The sequence below is a fragment of the Numenius arquata genome, chromosome 1 (assembly GCF_964106895.1).
Source record: "Numenius arquata chromosome 1, bNumArq3.hap1.1, whole genome shotgun sequence".
Lineage (NCBI taxonomy): Eukaryota > Metazoa > Chordata > Aves > Charadriiformes > Scolopacidae > Numenius > Numenius arquata.
In genome coordinates this window covers 69,471,841-69,491,935 of record NC_133576.1, presented here as the reverse complement: position 1 = coordinate 69,491,935, position 20,095 = coordinate 69,471,841, and the positions used below count along the sequence as shown (strand labels likewise).

The 20,095-nt window shown below is 39.2% G+C and overlaps 1 protein-coding gene across 2 annotated transcripts in view; it reads left to right on the top strand.

Moving 5' to 3' along the window:
- INPP4A (inositol polyphosphate-4-phosphatase type I A) overlaps nucleotides 1-20,095 on the top strand; it is a 133,288-nt gene that overhangs the window by 87,655 nt on the left and 25,538 nt on the right. Inside the window, exons 13-20 of one of the 2 annotated variants that reach the window (XM_074149348.1) lie at nucleotides 3,730-3,860; nucleotides 4,219-4,323; nucleotides 5,142-5,250; nucleotides 6,931-6,948; nucleotides 9,569-9,752; nucleotides 12,242-12,460; nucleotides 13,603-13,741; nucleotides 17,428-17,460. In XM_074149348.1, coding sequence (XP_074005449.1) covers nucleotides 3,730-3,860; nucleotides 4,219-4,323; nucleotides 5,142-5,250; nucleotides 6,931-6,948; nucleotides 9,569-9,752; nucleotides 12,242-12,460; nucleotides 13,603-13,741; nucleotides 17,428-17,460 — 938 coding nt within the window. Of the gene's footprint in view, nucleotides 1-3,729; nucleotides 3,861-4,218; nucleotides 4,324-5,141; nucleotides 5,251-6,930; nucleotides 6,949-9,568; nucleotides 9,753-12,241; nucleotides 12,461-13,602; nucleotides 13,877-17,427; nucleotides 17,461-20,095 lie in introns of both variants that reach the window. The other variant, XM_074149356.1, reaches the window with a different exon arrangement.

The window sequence follows — 20,095 nt, the reverse complement described above, 5'->3', positions numbered from 1 at the left end:
TTAAACATAGTTTATTTTTAATATAAAGAGAAAAATGAAGTTGAATTACAAATAAAACATATCTCAACTTTTCATAGGTGGGGGGATGTCTGGATAGATGAGACAGCATAAATGAAAGAGTAATAACTCCAGCTGCTGAGAATTTTGAGAAGGGAACAGAGACAACATAGAAACCAGCTGAGCAGAATGAGTAATTAAAGTAGCAGACAGAGAAGAAGAATCTAAATCACTTTGAAGGTGAACTTTGAAAAAGTCAGTTGACTTCTGTGCTATGAAAACAAAGCAAACACAGATGATGAGCACTGACTCCACTCAAGAGATGGCTTTGAGAGTCAGAAGAGTAGTTTTGAATGGAATGCAAACAGAATAAAAGCAAGTAAAATGAGACAGTGTAGGACAGTAATGACTTTTTCTCATTTTAGGAGGTGGGAGGGAGAAAGAAATCTGTTAAGCATTTTGTAGGTCTATTCTGAATTTTCTTCTTTTTGAAGCAATTAACTCTCTTCCAGGCAATGTATTCATTTATGAGTTTTACTTCCCTATATTTGTAGGCTGTGGTTTGCAAACATAATGGTTTGTGTATTCTTTATAAAAGCCAAGATTGGGATGGTAAAAGAATTTTAGCTGTATTTTTGACTATTTGGGTTTTATTTTGGCTGTGTTTGAATCCACTCCTAGAGACCTAGCTAAGTCTGACCTTAATTAAAAGTAAAACTATCTAGTGTTCTCATTATCCTATATCAATATGTTTCAGTACCTTTGGGATAGAAGTCCCAAAGTCTTTTGTGAAAGAAAATAATTTTAATCCATATTAGCAGGCAAAAGTAGTCTACAGTGCTTTCAGGTATTTTCATATTCTGCAAAAATGTTAAATTCTCAGGGGAAGATGGCAGTGACTTTTTGTAATGTATGGAAAAACTAATGCATGACATGGCTGGGTTTCCAAAGTTCACGTTGATATTTTAATTTTTTTTTGCTGCTGTTGAATTTTGTTTTTTAATTATATGCACTTAGTAAGAACAGTCAGATCTTAGATTCTAGAGAGGGAATGCTGTATCTTGCCTAGATGTCCTGCTACAACTTTGATGGATGGGGCTTGGGATATGCCATTATGCATTTAGAAATGGGTTATTCATTGTTTATTTTAGATCTTCGTTTCTCTACAGCTTTCCTCACAGTAGATTTAAAAGCACCTATTCATTATGAGGTACAGCCATAATAATATAAATATTTGGCAAGCTTATCCATAAGGTGCAGTCTGCGATTGATGTAGTTGAAGGACTTGAAGATAGTAAAGGCACAATTTAGAGTGATTGGGGGAAAAGGATGTGGGTTTCTGTAAGAACTGTGGACAGTGAAGTTTTTTAAGGCATTAGCCATGAAATGTGACTGTTCAGAGGCTCTTGCTAAAATTATATAGAGATCAATGGATACATATTGCATACAGTTGTGGGTAAATAAACAACTCAGGTGATTGCTAATAGGACTTTTTATGGTCTGAATTGCTTGGCTCAAAGGTAAATAGGACTTTTCTGTAATTAGCGAGAAAGACTCCCTTCTCTTTGTTCAGTTGAGGTGACCCTCAATGACATGCACAATCACACTTTGTATTCATAGAATCTCTCAGATTTGGCCAAGTGCTCTTTTCTCCATTCTCTGTGCTCCAGCCCAGAGGAATGCTGGACAACTACACAAGCACAGCTGCTTCTATCTTAACATCTGGTGACTTTTAAAATGTCCTTGGATAATCCCAACTGCTGTCTCTTACATAAAGCTCTCCTGGGACAGAGCTCTTTGAAAGGAAACATCTAACCGGGGGGATATTTTGACTACCTAATTATTTATGGCATGCACATCCATATGTGGAGGGGAAGTCATTCTCCCCCTCTACTCTGCACTGGTGAGGCCACAACTGGAATACTGCATCCAGTTCTGGGCTCCCCAATTCAAGAGGGATAGGGAACTACTGGAAAGAGTCCAGCGAAGGGCAACGAGGATGATTCAAGGATTGGAGCATCTCCCTTATGAAGAAAGGCTGAGAGAGCTGGGGCTCTTTAGCCTGGAGAAGAGAAGGCTGAGGGGAGACCTTATCAATGCTTATAAGTATCTGAAGAGTGGGTTGAAGGAGGAGGGAGCCAGACTCTTTTCAGTGGTTGCCAGTGAGAAGACAAGGGACAACGGGCACAAGCTGGAACATAAGAAGTTCCACTCAAATATGAGAAGAAACTTCTTTACAGTGAGGGTGACAGAGCCGTGGAACAGGCTGCCCAGGGAGGTTGTGGAGTCCCCTTCTTTGGAGATTTTCAAGACCCACCTGGATGCAGTCCTGAGTAACATGCTCTGGGCAATCCTGCTTCAGCAGGGGAGTTGGACTAGATGATCTTTATGGTCCCTTCCAACTCTAAAAATTCAGTGAAATTCAGTGAAATCCCCTGCTGTCTCAGTCGTATGCAGCGAACAAGTAAACCTGAAGTATTAAGCTGTGAATTCACTTCAGGAAGACCTGGGCTTAGATGGCTAGTTTTCAGCAGGGAGTTTGTCAAGGTAGTCATAACAGCATCTTATGCAGAAGCAGTTTACAAAATGAAATTAGAAGTGTCTTTTTCTAACTCACTGATAAATATAGTTTACACTGTTGCCTATTGGCAAATCCTGGAAATCTTGGGTTTTCTTTGAAATTTGCTTCCTTTTGATAATATCCTAAATAGCGTGGAGTGAGAATTGCTCTGTGAAATGTTGTCTTAAATTATATACAGACAATTGATTAAAACTATGGATTAGGGATATTGGGAGAACTGCAAAAAGAATTGCTGGATTCTTTTGACAGATTATTTTTCTACCTTTTCTGGGGTAATGTGCTGTTGAATTGTGTCTGGTGTTGACTTGTTTACTTTTTCCCTTCTTTCTTTGTTCCAAATAATATCCTAATACAAGAAGACAGTAATACAAGCATGACATGAAATACACTGAATATTTTCTCAGCAGTGCTGTTGGGGAGCACTAGGTAACACAGGATTGCCATGTGTGAGTGAAAACCTAGCAGTAAGGGTGCAATGGGGAAGCCAGAGGTTTTCCTGTTCATATTTAGGGGTACCCAGTTGTCCTTTATTCAGCCTACAGTGAAACTTGAATGCCTAAAATCCAGAATCTCAGATGAAGGTTTTGTTGGCTCATCTTTTGTCTCTCCAAACCCTTATTGATGCTTTCCTTCCCTGCCTGGCCTTCTAAACTGTTGTGTAGATACCGGGCCAGCGTGGATACTCCTTGCACCTAATGTCAGAGAGGTGATAATCTCCCACCTAAACTCTGTCACAGTTCCGATTTAATTTGAGAGCCACCAAAGTTCAGTGCAGTAGCCTAAAAAGGTCCTCCTTGTCCTAAGTCACCTGACATGATGATAGTGCCCATCATTTGCAAATCATCATATAGTTTGAGAACTCCTGCAGAAAGGTGGGAAGCTTTGGTTTTTACCAGCACCTGAGGCTCCTAGGGGAATACAGTGTATTCTGCCTGTAAGGAATGTATGTACCTGGGGATAGAGCTCAACAGCTGTGCTTTGGGATGTATGTTTGGAAGCATTCCCAGTCTGGTGACCAGGTAGACCAGAGTGAATTGAGAATGTGTCAGTTAAGGATGGTGCTACATAGATACAATGTGGAACTCATTCTTGGTCAAGTGGGCAATGGAGCATTAAACACTTCTCTTTTTCCTTTCCATCCCCCCTCCTAGGGTTTGTGAACTAGAAGAGTTGGGAGAACTGTCTCCTTGTTGGGAAAGCCTTCGTCGACAAATAGTTACTCAGTACCAAACAATTATTTTAACTTATCAGGAAAATCTAACTGACCTGCACCAGTATAAAGGTAATTTCTTTTTCATAATAACATGATACTTCTCAACTGTGACTGTTAGGGCTTCTCTGAAGTTGGGAACCCAGAATGTTTTGGTTTGATGAGTAAAAAAATACTAATTTTAGATGTCTTTTCTTTATTTATATTTATTGTTAGTTAGTTTTCTAATGATCTGGGAATATTTTTCTGCTTTATTAATTCTCTTATTTTACCCTAAAAGTAGAGAACAATTATGAACAGTAACAGAAAGATTTTTCTTTTCTCTGCTTTACTTTCAGCACATAGCAAATGATGAATGAAGCTCCTTGAATGTTTTAGCATAAGCAGAAGCAAAGGGCTTTTATACTTACTTTTCTCCTGCATTTCTCAGGTCCTTCATTTAAAGCCAGTAGTTTGAAAGCTGATAAAAAATTGGAATTTGTTCCTACGAATTTACATATACAGAGAATGAGAGTCCAGGATGATGGAGGATCAGGTATTTGTTTCTTTCTCTCTTTGTTCACCTTATTCTGTTACTTTTCTCTCAATTTTTTGATTTCCATCCTCAACCATTTAGCGAAGTTTCTACAAGCTATTGCTCTGTAATACTAGTGCTACTTGCAGTTTTTGGAGCACCTTCTCTCCTTGGATTCCAAATCTCTTTGTGAAAGAAGAGGTGTAAGTATAATTATCACTATTCTACCGGTGACAAAGCTTGGTTCTGGAGTTAACTGTACCCTAGGTGACAGAAGTCTGCCTTTGTACTAGGGAATATATTGGATTAAGCTGCTGTGTCCCTTCCAGTCATTTTGAATTGTAGCAGAATAGCAAAGGTTCTGACTGTTGTATTGTTAAGCTTGTGCGCTTTTTCTCTGGAACCATTGTGTATGGTCATGCAAAGTCACACCAGTTTGTTCACATCAAGCTTGTTTCTTCATAAATAATTTAGATTTTCCCTTCTTTTAACAGTAATTCCCACTAACAATTGGACACACACTTTTGCCACATATCAATGTGAGGGATTCCAGTAATGGCAGGTTTTGTGTAAAGACCAATGTTCAAGGCTTCTTTTTCACTGTCAGTATTCTAGATTAAAAAAACACAGGACCTGCATTCAAGTACAGTTCTTTCACCTCAAAAGTACTTGATGGATTTCTAGGGCCTCTAAAACAATTCACTTTTCCATGTCCTTCAAAACATTGGCACAAAGTTTTACAAAAAATTACTTTCAGAGTAGTTTTTGAATTTCCACAATTGTTTGTCCACATTAAAGATGACACGCTTTCATTTGTAAGTCCTTTTTATCCATCCCAGATCAGAACTACGACATAGTCACCATAGGAGCACCAGCAGCTCATTGTCAAGGCTTTAAATCAGGTGGCTTGCGGAAAAAGCTGCATAAATTTGAAGAGGCAAAGAAACAGTAAGTAGAAATGTTGTTGTGTCAGCTATTATCATGCCTTTTTCTCCTGGTCCATGCTCAATGATTTGGAAAATCACTCCATTCTATGTTTTTGTTGCACTTCATTCAATAGTTCTACTATACAATGTGAAGATTATTCCATGTTTTTTTTCCCAAAGAAGAAGAGGCAAAACAGTTTTGCCTTTATATTAACATTTTTTTTATTTACTGCTGTGCTCTTTCTAATAGTCTTTTTAATGAAATCTTTAATTTTCCTGAATACTTTTTGGTTCATTTAGTTTAGCTATTTTAGGTGTTGGGTTTGGGTTCTGCCTAATTGTGGATTGGGAAATTTGTCTGTAGAACCTCCTCAGCTGCACTACAACATTCTTTCAACCCATTATTTTCAGGAGACTTTCACCCCTCTTGCAGCTTCGAGGTCCTGTTGCTGAACTCTCTTTAGTATGGAACGGCTGTGCCTGATAGGGAAATTCCTTGTTGACAACTTGGGTTTAGTTCTGGGACTATTGCTGGAGGCTTTTCTGCATTGCCTCAAGGTTTATGCATGGATTTGGCTTCCGAATCTGGCCTCACTCTGCTCTACAAGCAGAATACTTGATCTCCACAGTCCTGTCTTCATGGACTGTCTAGTTACCTCTCTGGAAGTGCAACCATGTGTACTAGAGGAAGGGGCAGAAATTGGGAAGGTCACATATGCTAAAGGGCATATGAGCATGGCATCCAGTCCAACTCCCAAGGAAGAGACAGTGCTGTCTGGGTCTGCATTACTTTGCCTGCAGTATGGAGAATTTAAGGAACAATGAGAGCAGCAGGACAAGGAATCATTGTAGCCAGGGAAAAGGAGACCTTGATAACACCCTTCCAAAGAAAGGGTTTGTAGGATTTGGAGCTGATGGGAGGACGGAGTGATGTGGGAACCAGGCTCTGCCAACTGCAGAATTAATTTTGGCAGTGGAGAAGTGAATAGAGGCATCCTGTGAATATCGGTCAGATATTTACTGATAAAAAGATTGGTGCAAAAATATGCCTAGTGTGATTATTCCTGACTTACAGAGTGCACTAGGATGGGACTAGAGGAAGCTGGAAACACTGGTGTGCTAGGCTCACCCTTCCTGTTCTTTTGATACCACTATTACTTTCTGAAATAACCTCCTTCTGTCAGCTTAGCTACTGAAGTGGGCCTCAGTCCTGCAATATCTAAGTTGCCATGTCTTGCTCCTTCCCCCTCCTCCCCTATAATTAAGCTGATCGGAGAGCTTAATTTCTATCCAGTACTTTTCCTCTAAGCTTTGCAGAACTGTTCCTCCTGGGTCCATGAAAACTGCAGGTTCAACATTTGAAGAATAACTTTCCTTTTAAGTACTTCTATGTTATCATAAAAGTCAGTATAGTAGAACTGTGAGATCCATCTTCTCAGTTTCATTGTGACATAGGTATCATTCAGTTCTTTCTCCTCTCATTGGCAAAACTGTGCTTGGTGCATCCACAACATTTCCCCGGAACAACACATGGGCATCTGGCAATCTGTGGTTTTTTGCTTACAAGTTTAATCGTTATGTACCCGCCTTGTTGAAAAGATGACTCAAATAAGTTATTTCCCCAAACATCCTTTGTTTTGTTTTCTGCTTTTGGTATTTGCTAACAATCTGCTAATTTTATTTTGGTTTTTTGTTTTTTTAGCAGTTATGAGGAGTGTTGGTGAGTTTTCTGTTTCTGAGAGTTCTGTAGAGAGGGTTTCTGTTCTTTGGGTTTTATTTTTCTTTTCTTTCTTTTCTTTGGCAAAGATCTGGTGTGTTTTAAAGTGTGCAGGGCTTTTTAATGTCATGCATCATGATATCCCTAATTGTGCTCTAAGTAATTGTATCTGCTTTGTAGAACATGATGTGTGAATGAATTTCATCTGCAATGTTTGTTTTTAATGAACAGCTAGCTTCCTGGCTCTCTCTGATCATATAAGTTAGAAAGTTGAAGATCAGAACACAAGAATTTTATATCTTTTCCTCTGCTATTTCCAGTGAAAACTGCCTGGAGAGAGAAACTTTCTGCCAGAGATGGAAGATAATTAAGATAACTCTACATATTTTTAAATCCTTATGGTGGTAGATCGGGCATGGTTTATATTTTTGTAAACTGTGTCTTCATTTAAGCATTTTCACTTAACTTTTATTTTTCTTCATGTTGTGATATTCAGTGCTATGAAAAGGAAACATTAATTGATGGATCAACAGCGCAGTTCTGCTCTAAATTATTCATATTAAAGGTTGAACCCCTAATTCACTGAGAGCTTAAGGCTGTTTTACAGTTTGCTGATATATTGCAATGAGAGCTGTTCATTTGAAAAAGCAATTGCAGGTTGGAAAGCAAATATATGTGGACTTTACACCATAGATTTCCCCCGATCATCCCAGCAAATGTTTGTGATTAAAAAAAAAGTAGTAATTCTAAATCAGATTTCAATATGTTGCATGGCCTTTCCTGCCAAATACGTCTTTATGCATGTTAACCACACTGTCGTGGAAAGAAATTGCTCAGAGGAATTGTCACTAAGATCACTGGTCAATAGAGAGCACAAGTCATGTACAGGGAAAATCCTAAAACCTGAGATTAATTTGCTGTATGGCATAGCAGTACTGGGGAGTGGTTGTTCTCTGCTCCACTCAGGTGGGTGACCAGAGGGACACAAATAAGGAAACTCTTTCAAGAATCACTTCTGTGTTGTATCCTTTGAAAACAAATCCCGCATCTTCTCTTGTAATGGAGCTCAGACAGATACTGGGATTAAGCTCCCCCCTTGCCTTAATATCAGTTAAGGGACAAGAACTGGTATTTGTGGCAATGATTTTAAAGCATGCCTCATGCAACCCTCCTGTCTTACCTCACAGACACACTGCAGAAATTAACAGCATTGCTCTAGGGGTAGCAGAGGAATTCACACTCATCAGAGGTCATGATCTGAGGTAACTGTGCCTGAAAAGTAAACTCCTCTCTATGTAGTCTCTCAGAGTAGCTGTGTCCATCAAACAGTGCTGAGATTGGTGCAAGCACTAGGTTCTTGTATGCTGTTACTATGCTGAAGCCATTCATGACTGGAAATGAATAAAATTAAGATAATATACAATTGGTGTTATCTCATGCTTGATGCCATGTCATGAACGGGCATGAACACTTGATACCACGTCATGAATACTTACCACAGCTGGAGCTGATGTAAAGGCCTGATCTTTGTATAGCTTTCTTACTGGGAGGAAAAAAAAAAGCATATTGCCTGGCAAAGGGAGTATTGATTGGTTGATTCCAAATAGGTGACTAAGAGCACAACTTCAGTTTAAAAGTAATTTTCTAAGGTAAAAGGCAGCTTTTGTGAACAGCTCTTCTCAGGTAGCGTTAAGTCACCCTTTAGAAGTTCTATTCTCTCTCCAGTAGTTACAGAGAGAGTCCAAGCATCTGTCTTGGGCTGGATAAGCAACTTCTGTAGACATCTAAACTTAGAGGACATAAACTATTCTCTTCCACTGCCAAGTAGGCAGTCTTAGTGGAGCTGCAGTATCCCAATATAAAGTTTTAGTAGTATCGTTTATTTCCCTTACTGTTTGGAAAAGGCCAAAATTGGGTATTACTTTATATTGTTACAGCTGAGTTTATAATAGGGAGAGTTGTATCATGTTATCCTTGTTTAGTATAGGAAGTGTGTACTAACAGAAGCTACACCAAGGACAGAGTCCTTGGATTAGCCTGGAGATATACTTTGTTTTTTATGTATCATAAGAATGCTTTTGCTGGTGTAGCTTGAATCAGGCTTGCAATAGAGGAAGGGATATACTAGCAGAAGGATTTTTTGTTAATACCAGTGTTTGCATCACGGATCTGAGTGACATTTCTGTGTTAGAAGGAGTGCAGATTTTCTTTTCATGGTGCTAGTAGCTATGTGATAAAACAGGTTTGTAAACCAGGCCTCAGTGAAGCATCTGTGTTGTAAGGAGAGGGAGAGTGGGGCAAGCTGTCTTTGCAAACAGTGGTTCTGTCTCTGATGGCAAATCTATCATCCACATTCCCCACAGCAAAACTGTCCCTCTGGTAAACAAGTTCTGCCCACAGTCCCTTTGCGTAAGGGATTAGTAAATCTGCATCTGAATGCTTTCAGTAAAGGCAGAGAAGGCTCTAGGATCATGTTCCTGCTGTGCAATTGCCCACTGGCCTTTCACTGTTGATTGCTATCTTAGGTAAATTTTTGTTGTCTGCCATTAATTCCCCAGCATGCTACTGTAATGTGTATACCTCTAGATCAATTTTTCCCCTAAAATCAGTCTTTCTTTTTCAGCACTTCAACAGGTTCCCAATCTATAATATACATCCCACAGGACATTGTTAGAGCAAAGGAAATTATTGCACAGATCAACACCCTGAAAACGCAAGTGAGTTACTATGCAGAAAGGCTCTCAAGAGCTGCCAAGGATAGATCAGCTAATGGCCTTGAAAGAACACTTGCCATTCTAGCAGACAAGGTAGGAGAATAATACATTTCCACGCTGAAGCACAGTGTATTTTTTTTTCTGTATTCCCACAGCATTCTCCTGGAGAAACTGGCGGCTCATGGCTTGGATGGGTGTACTCTTCACTGGGTAAAAAACTGGCTGGATGGGTGGGCACAAAGAGTTGTGGTGAATGGAGTTAAATCCAGTTGGCAGCCAGTCACAAGTGGTGTTCCCCAGGGCTCAGTACTGGGGCCAGTTCTGTTTAATATCTTTATCAGTGATCTGGACAAGGGGATTGAGTGCACCATCAGTAAATTTGCAGACAACACCAAGTTGGGCAGGAGTGTTGACCTGCTTGAGGGTAGGAAGGCTCTACAGAGGGATCTGGACAGGCTGGATGGATGGACCAAGTCCAACTGTATGAGATTCAACAAGGCCAAGTGCCAGGTCCTGCACTTGGGTCACAGCAACCCCATGCAGCACTACAGGCTTAGGGAAGAGTGGCTGCAAAGCTGCCTGGTAGAAAAGGTCCTGGGGGTGCTGGTCAACAGGTGGCTGAATATGAGCCAGCAGTGTGCCCAGGTGGCCGAGAAGGCCAGTAGCATCCTGGCTTGTATCAGAATTAGTGTGGCCAGCAGGATGAGGGAAGTGATTGTCCCCCTGTACTTGGCACTGGTGAGGCCATACCTCGAGTACTGTGTTCAGTTTTGGGCCCCTCACTACAATAAAGACATTGAGGTGCTGGAGCATGTCCAGAGAAGGGCAACAGAGCCGGTGAGGAGTCTGGAGCAGAAGTCTTATGAGAAGCAGCTGAGGGAACTGGATTTGTTTAGCCTGGAGAAAAGGAGGCTGAGGGGAGACCTTATCACTCTCTATAACTACCTGAAAGGAGGTTGTAGCAAGGAGGGGGTCACTCTCTTCTCTCAAGTAACAAGTGATAGGACAAGAGGAAAGGGCGACAAATTGTGCCAGGGGAGGTTTAGATTGGATATTAGGAAAAATTTCTTCACCGAAAGGGTTGTTAAGCATTGAAACAGGCTGCCCAGGGAAGTGGTTGAGTCACCATTCCTGGAAGTATTTAAAAATATGTAGATGTAGTGCTGAGGGACATGGTTTAGTGGTGGACTTGGTAGCGTTAGGTTTACGGTTGGACTTGCTGATCTAAAGGTCTTTTCCAACCTAAATTATTCTATGATTCTATGATTATAGCTTTAGTAGGTTTTCTTGAAACATCTATTTTACCTTGTTCAGTAGCATATTGTATCATGTACAGTCTTAAAGAAAAGTCAAATCTGACCAGCCTTTAAAATTTGCTGCTTTTTATTTAGTCTCCTACTTTTCACACTCTTGCCTTCATCTCCTCTTGAGAGTGCAGTAGAGAGCAATGTCCTCTGGTTCCTTGTATTCATTCATCATATTTCAGAAATATGCATTCTTCGCTTTCTTTCATACCCTTTTTTTCCATAACCACCTGCTTTTTTTCCCGAGTCTTCTGTCAAGCAGCAGCAACTGGGCAAAACTTAAGTAAATGAAACAATTCTGTCGTTTTCCACTGGTGAAATAAGGAATAAAGTTTACACATTCACATCACTATAATTCAAGCCTGTGCTTGAATTATTGTGATGTGAATTAGTTATTTCTTGATGGATGCTAAGAGAAACCAGACTGGACCTGCACTGAACAGAATCTTATTTACAGGGACAAAAAAACCAAATACTGTTTTACTGATCTCTTTGGTCCTTGAAGCAGATCTGAAGGTTGTAAATGACAATAATGGCCAATCAGCTTGCCATAAATTTTCCCAGTGGAGGGGATACAACTTTGTAGAGTGCAAAAAGTAACGTGACCCCATGTAAATGTATTATTTATTATAATATTGACTCTAAATGAATACAGTGTGTGGAACTGATCAGTGGGATTGTCTACAGCTGGACAACGTGTATATATAACATAGAAGGGCTTGTTTGTTGGTTGGGTTTTTTTAATAGACATGTAGGCCAGGTACTTTTCATATTCACATAACTTATAGAAATCCTTTGATACAACACCACTAAATAAGATAGGGAACAAGTTGCCTTGATTAGTGGGTTATATCTTCAGCCCTACTCTTAGGTCTTGTTGTAATTTTAGACAGAATGGTGGAGGTTAGGTATGGTCTCTCTGGTGTGGCAACTGTTGTGTGGGGTATAAAAATGTCTGTGCATTTTTCTAAGCTGTCGATGAATGGAAAGTGAAGTGCAAATAAAGGTGAATCGCACATTTATTAAGTTTTCAATGATTGTGAAGCTCATATAGTAGTACAGACTCTGGGAATGTACCATTTGTGTTTTGATATCCTATATTGCTTTTTAAGGCCATTCTGTAAAATGATTTTAAAGGCACCTTAGACACTCCTAAACAACGGTTAGTTTCTTTTACAGAATGCGAGTTCTTTTTTTCTTTCTGAGAAAGAATACAGTATAAATTGTGTACAGAATAATGAAAAGGTGTTACAATGTAGGGGATTTATTGCTTTTTAGACCCGGCAACTTGTCACAGTCTGTGACTGCAAGCTGTTGGCAAATTCAATACATGGACTTAATGCTGCAAGGCCAGACTATATAGCTTCAAAAGCATCTCCAACCTCTGGAGAAGGGGAGCAAGTGATGCTGAGGAATGATCAAGATACACTTGTGGCCAGATGGACAGGAAGAAATAGCCGATCTTCTCTGCAGGTGGATTGGCATGAAGAGGAATGGGTATGTTTGCTTAGTGGAGTGATGAATATTTTCTTCTTTTTAGTTTTTGTTTGATGTCTTCTTGTGTTTATAAGCTCTGTAACTACTCACCAGATATGCATAGGATAAGTAGTTTGGAGATGCTGGTCAACTAGCAATGACACTCCCCCCATCCTGTGCTCAGTTACTCCTTGGCATGGGGGTACAAACAGGCTTTAATATTCTGGATCTCTTAAATAGTGAAGATTGTTACAGTAGGTGCATGGCTTTTCTGAAGCTACTTCCAAGGGAAAGTAAATAGCTTTTAAAGTAAAAAAACCTGACCATATTACAAAGGGCTCTTACACTTCTCCAAGATAAAGCATGTTTTGCGTGTTAGCTGTAGAATTCAGCCTTCCTGACTTTTATTCTCATCTAAATATTTAGAACTTGCAGTCCATCTCTGTTTTGATTACAAACAGCATTTTAAAACCATTTGCACAAAGAATTAAAATGTTTTTTCTTACCAGCCTGCCAATTGAAATGAGAATTGGGCTGTGGAAATTCTGTCATTGTGTAATATAAACAGAAGTGAATTAAATCTCAAAAATAGTCAAGATTAATTAAAACCATTATTAATATTGTGAAGTATCAATTTAGAAAGGAGATCCAGTTCATTTTGGAAATGGATCCTAGCTAGTTTAATTGTTTTGGCATACTTTGGCTTACGGTCAAACTCACAGTAATGAGATATCAATAAAGCCAATTCAGTTATTTAGATAGCAATACAATACAGTAATTTCATCTGTATTCATTGAGTTATATAGGAAAAAAGATGTGTGATTGTATACAATTATTATGTCAAACATGAGTTTCAAGAATAAACAATAGTGCCGACTGGAAATTGGAACAATAATGCAGGAAGCAGCACTTAAAATTGTTCGGCAAATTTACTTAGGAAATAGCTTTGCAATTTATCACACAAGTCACGTTGCTACATATTGTCAACCTGCTGGTATACATTATTTGTATATCCAGAGTTTGTGTGTGCACAAATGTAAACGCGATAGTCCAGAGGAAAATTTGCAGAGAAATTGTGACTAGACTTGCAGGAGGAAATACATTGCTAAGGGATTTGTTACCCAATGTCTTTTTAAATTGAGAAATAAATGTTTTCTTTTAAGGAGAAAGTTTGGTTGAATGTTGACAAAAGTCTGGAGTGTATTATACAGAGAGTGGACAAACTTCTCCAGAAGGAGCGCTTGCAAAGTGACAGCTGTGAAGATGTTTTCCAGTGCGACATCAGCTGTACTAGTAAGAAAGGTAATCGGGACACTCGTGCCTACTGGATAAATCCAGAAGATTTAAATGAGAACTCATCATCCTCACCACCTTCATCATCCTCACCACCACCATCATCCTCACCATCCTGTGCATGCCATTCTCTCAGAAAGACAAGTGCGTATGCCAGACACTGCTTCTCACTGCTGCTCTCTTGCTGTGCGCTGGCATCATTCCTAAGCCTTTGTTACATCCTTCCATGTGTTTTTAGTTCAGCAGTGATGTTAAGCACTGATGTCAGGCAGAAAGGCAGGGTGGTGTACTGCGAGCTGCTAAGCTCATTACTTATTTTGAAATCCTGATCCCACTGAAATCATTGCCAAACCCATTGATGACAGTGGCATTTGGTTTTCACGCTGGGTGTTTTAAGCTGGTAAAACAGGTGTTTGAGGTAGCGTATGTCAAACACCACCTCTGGTAGCTTTTCTGTTGGCTTCACCTTCTTTGCAGCAATCAAAGCTTATTACAATGAACCTGTATAAAAGATGAATAAAACATGAGGGAAGTGCAGGCACTACTGCAACACTAATGGTCCCAGCTGGGCTGCCAAAGCATAGGAGGGGAGCCAAGAAGTCCCATTAGTCTGAGCTGAACTTGGATGAAACCGCTGGAGTTTAAAGCAAATTTTAGCCCAAACTGTCAAAAGCTGTGGTGCTGAGGCACTTGATTGGTTAGACTTCTTGTAGGTGGCAGGTAGGAATTGGCAGTGCAAGCTCTCAGTGGAATAATCCTACCAAAATTTGAGGTAAAGTGGGTGCTGGAGTGAATCTGGCATAATGCCATGAGCATGTGAATGAAAGATATCCTTATCAGTTTAGGTTGACAGTTTTGCAGCCGTGCATTAAAATTCAGAATTATTTAATTTACATATGTACTTATTTGATTTATTGCCACATTCTTTGCATGTCGTCGCTATAATTTAGCCACTTTATAGAGCAGGTGTGCCAAGCTAAGCTCTAGAAAGATTTGTCAATTTCACAAAAAGCTCTAGGAAGATTTGTGTTTTCATTTCCTTTTCCTGTTCTGTCTTATCGTTTGATGGCCCTTTGTCCCTTAATGTGTGTCTGTGACTTCATGTCCATCCCATTTTTAATGTTGCAGTTGAAGGCAGTACCTTAAGAAAAAGAAAGCAAGAAGGAAGTTAAAATAAATGTTAATATATTTTTGTGTAGCTTTGTACGTGTTATGTATGATTTGCTTAGTGTCTTAAATGACCATGTTTTTCTGGATTAGACTGACATTTTTGTGTATTATTAAGGAACAGGAGAGTTGATTCTTGTTTCAGAATGTGTTCTCTATTAATCTTTGACTAAATTTCTTCTACCAGTTTGGTACATTTAAATGTTTTTGTTTGCTAGCTAATTTACATTGTTTTATATATATTTACACATAAACAAAAGTTTTATCAGTAAACGTCAATGCACCTTCATATCAATGATGAAAAGTTGTGGATTTTTAATATTAAAAAGAATAGAAAAAAATCTCTGGTGGATGATACCAGAAGCTTTTCCCAAGACAATTTGACGCTAAAAGCATTTTAGAACAATAATTTCCTTTAATTTTCAGTCAATCTTTTAAATATACGCTGGATCTTGACACTTATGCTATATAAAAGTGGAATTAGCTGCACTTACCTGCCAAAGGTTTTGTTTGTGCCAAGAGTTTCCGTAACGTTTCCCTGCAATTCCTCCAAAATAGGAAAGAACCTTTCCATTTAATCCACAGAACCTGGAATAGAAACATTAAATCAAGAAATGTAGCAAGTTTTATAGCTAAGGGGCTTGTTTCCCAGTGCTACCTAAGTGTGAAGACTAGATCTGAAATCTGACTGTCAACCAATGTTGGGTGAATTTTACTTGAAAAATCCTGTAGAGAGAATCCTGTTTCTTAGGTATCTGGGGCAAACAGTGTTTGTAGGTCTTAATGAGCAATTTGAATTGCACTTGGGAAATTTATTGTAAGCCAGAGTAAGCTGAGTATTTGATCAGATCTACATCTCATCAGATGGAGTTCCTAAATAATGGTCAGTATTTTTGACAGAGGAACAGGTTCAATACTATGAAAAAACCCTTATCTTACTGAAATCAGTGGGTATTTCCCCCTTGAGTTACTTTCCTTGACTCCACACCAAATCTGGCTTGTTAAATGTTTTTAAATTAGAAGAGGGTAGATTTAGACTAGATATTAGGAAGAAATTTTTTACAATGAGAGTGGTGAAACACTGAAACAGGTTTGCCAGAGAGGTGGTAGATGCCCCATTGCTGGAAACATTCAAGGTCGGGTTGGATGGGGCTCTGAGCAAGTTGAAGATATCTTTGCTCATTGCAGGGGGATTTGGACTAGCTGACCTTTAAATGTTCCTTCCGACCCAGACCATTCTGTGATTCTATGAATTGCCTTTCACTGTCACTTTCCACAACTGATCATGGGAATAATTGAGGAACAAAGAAGATCCTTTGCCTAAGTTCAGAATCACATAATTTTAAAGTTTTTGTTTGTCATGTATTCAAAGAACTAACACTTTTTCTGTTAGTAATTCTGAGTTTTGAATAGATGACACTGAGCAGAGTGCAGCCAGAATTTTTTTTGAAAACGATGTAAAAACTAGCAAACCAAGATAGTTCCAGAATTCGTAAGAGAGAGACAGTACAATGTTACTGAAGGACATTAGAGGATCTCTCCAGAAATGAATGTTTGTGAAAGAAAATACTGCCTGAAATAGTAGAGGGGAGATTTAAGAAATTCTTTTAACATTTATTTTTGTTATCGGCTTAGGTACTAAAATTGCATGGGGGCATATAGCTTCTTTAATGAACATGATGAGTTTTAATTTACTGAGAGGTTTTTATCTCGGATTGTCTAGCTCAGCTGATTGTCCTAATGCATACAATTGAATTTGGTATTTTCTCTTGTTATTTTCAAATTCATAATTCACTGACTAGTGAATCTAGGTATAAACAATAGAAGTTTAAATCCTGTTATCTTAATAAATTACTTTTCATTAATGCAAGGCTTGTTATAACAGGGTGCATATTATTTTTTTACTGTTTGGATTGCACTGTAGTGTATGTTCATCTGACAGCTTGTTCCTCCCATTGAAGTCAGTGTGGAACAGTCACAGGCTTCACTGGTGAGGTTTCAGCCCTTAATATAAAATTTAATGCTTGTGTTAACTATCTCAGAAATTGTGTAACATAAATTTGTCTAAGATAGCAAAGTACTGTTTCTTTATTACTCTTGCCTCGTGAGTGCCTTAATGTAATTTTCTGTTAAGTGCACTGAACTTACTGCTAGTCTTTTGCTCTTCTGTTTAGCAGCCTTACTGCCAGCTTATTCTATAATTGCACGAAACCAGTGGTTCTCAAATTGTGCCCTGTGGATCGCTGGGGATTGACAGTACACTTGCTGGTAATCCACAGAGAGCCCCTGAGCTAGCAGGTACTGGCTTTCCTCCAAGTCCCCAGCCAGGCGTTCCTCCGATCAGAGACAGTGGAGTGGAGGAGACAGCCCATGCCCTTGGTGCCTGCAGGCAAAGCAGTGTCTCTGCTGAGCTCCTCTTCACTCAGTGAAAGTGTTTGAGAACCCTGGCATTGAACATTTTAGTTGCTTATGTTTAGACTATGTTGCTGCTCCTTAATCATGCATGTTGCCCCTCCATTTCTGTGCAGATTGCAGCCCCACTCCGGAAGAATCTGGCCCAGGTATGTGCATTCATGGCTTCTGCTTCTTCTGAAAATTGCAGGGGTTTGTTCATAATAAGAACTGAACAAGTGCCTTGCTGTTAAGCTTGACCATTTTGAAATGGTAGCGCGATACCACATGAGTTACCTAAACATATTGAGAAGTTATTATTTCCTAAATAATAGTGCATGGGGGTATCTGGTAACTTCTCATGTCCAGGTATGGAAGAGCACTTGTTCATGGTCTCTTTGGTTTCTCCAGTTGATGTGTTTTAGCAAACTGTTGTAGGTGACAATGATTTGAAGCCTCTTCCAAATGTCACTGAAATCTGTGGGAGTCTGACATTTCAGACGTTTCAGACATACCCTTTTATATGTGCTGTTGAGCTGGCCTTTCTGAATGAGAACTCGAGCAGAACAAGGAGCAGTCAACAACGATGATGGAAAATCTCTGTAGTGGGTACACACAAAGCAATGTTGGGCACTGCAAATCTAATGCTTCAGAACACAGAATTTAGGAGACTTTCATCCCACTGTTAGCCTTCTTTCCTCTGTCCTTGTAGTTCCACACACTTGTGTTGCATTTACAAGGTCTGAATAATAATACGCCTCTGTAATACCACTCTCTCACAGCTAGATGGCTGTAATTTCTCCCATTTGAGAGCAATTTTATCTGAGTTCAGTGAAGGATCAGTCTTTGAACTGTTACAGAATGGGCTCCTGGGTTTAGTGAAACAAATGGGAAATAAAGCCTCGGTGCAGGTATGATTTTCATCTTCACAAAGTATATTAATGTTCTTCTCAGCTATCCACCCTGCTTCCTTCTATCACTGAGAAAATGGTTTAAAACAATAAAATACTCCACAAGTTTTTAATTCTTGGAACATCCCTTTAGTTTTTGCAAAATATGAACGTGGTGCATAAATGAATAATATTTATATATTTTTAAGATGAGAGTAATTAAAAGCAGTCAGGTCACCCCAACTGGGTACCCAGATATACCCAAAACTGCATCTTAAACTTAAGTGGCTGAAGCTGCAGTGTAGTGAAGCACTTAATGCTTGCTTCCCTCTGAAGCCAAATGTGACTTGACTGTGTGCTTAAGTGGGTTACCAATTATACTTTATTGGATCAGGGCTAAGCAACTACCACTTGTTTAATAAATCTCTTTTTAGAGATCATCAGTCCTTGCAACCTTGACCTAAACCAAGGGCAGCTGCAGATCCCCAGTACTTTGATTTATGAATGTTAGGGGGTTTTTAGTACAAAAAGACTAAAAATATCTTTTCAAAGCTCTGGAGGACATTTATTTTAATAATATTTTTATTGCTCTGGTCTTAGGGAGGAAAAAGCAAAACCTTTTCCTGCCTGATTTTATGTCCTTTATTTATACAGGCTTTATGTATTAGGTTCTCTTAACAAGACATTATTTTTTTATAAAATAGTCAGTAGTACATAGTGAGAGAAGGCCCACTATGTGAACTTATAGGCCTTCCCAGCGTCCCTCCCTCCTTCGCTCCCCCCTTCACCCCTTTTCAAAATGCCACATTTCAAAGTGTACATTAAGGTTGTGGTCAGCAGCAGTCATAAGAAAAATAGCAAAGGCTTACGGGCCCTTATTTACCAGCCAGAATTCAGTTGTAGCTGTCAGAGTGGAGGCTCTGTCTCTTGCTGTACAAGGAGGGTTTGTCTCTTGCTGTACAATATAAAGCACTTAAAGCAAATTATAAGCATCCTGCTGGTTTGTGTAATGCCAGTTTTTAAATGGAATAACTTTTAACATGAATTAGAAACGGGATTTGTGTCCCAGACATACCAACAGCTAGCTTGCACGAGGTCTCCAGCTGTTGTAAATCTGTAACAACTTGTTGCATCTCATTGTTTCAAGCCCTACGTCAAGTCATCCTACCTATGGATCTGCCCAGTTGAGTCTGATCATCTCATAGAACATAACAGCAGAGCTCAGGGTAGATTTCACATAAGAATTAGTGCCTCATGGTGTTTGAAGGTGCCGTTGATAGATACGATAGAAAATATAGTTTCAGTAATAAAGTTCTGCTAGGAAAATTAATGAGGGGAAGACAGAAGGACAGGAAAATCCAGGTGAAAGTCGAACACTTAGAGTCCTTTCACGTTTATTGAAATGCTGCCAGTGAAATGTTGCAACCTGATCTGAGCCTGGGAGTGCAATTCCTTTTATTCTTGTTTATTGTTAATAGCAACTACCATTGACTAAAAAAAATAAAAGACCACAGGTGACACCTCTGTGAACTAGGTAGCAAAAAACATTTAGAATTTTGCAGACTTGACAAGGTTTGGTTTTTTTTTTTTTCATGGCCAAAATTTTAAACCAAGAAAATACACAGCACAGAGGATTTTTTCCTCATTACCCCAGATGAGCCACTGCATTGCATGTGAGTACTGGTAGAAAAAAAGCTTCAAACAATTGCTTTATCTTCAGGCAGGCTGATATACCACCAGTATGCTTTGTGATTACCACAGATAAACATATCTTTCAAATGAAGTGCTGCCAGGCACACTACACTTTTAAATCTCCACTGAGTTAATAACTATATATATATATGTATATCCAGGCAATGAGATGATGATGATGTGCTGGAAGATCTCTTCAGTTCTTTTTGTCATTCTCATTTGT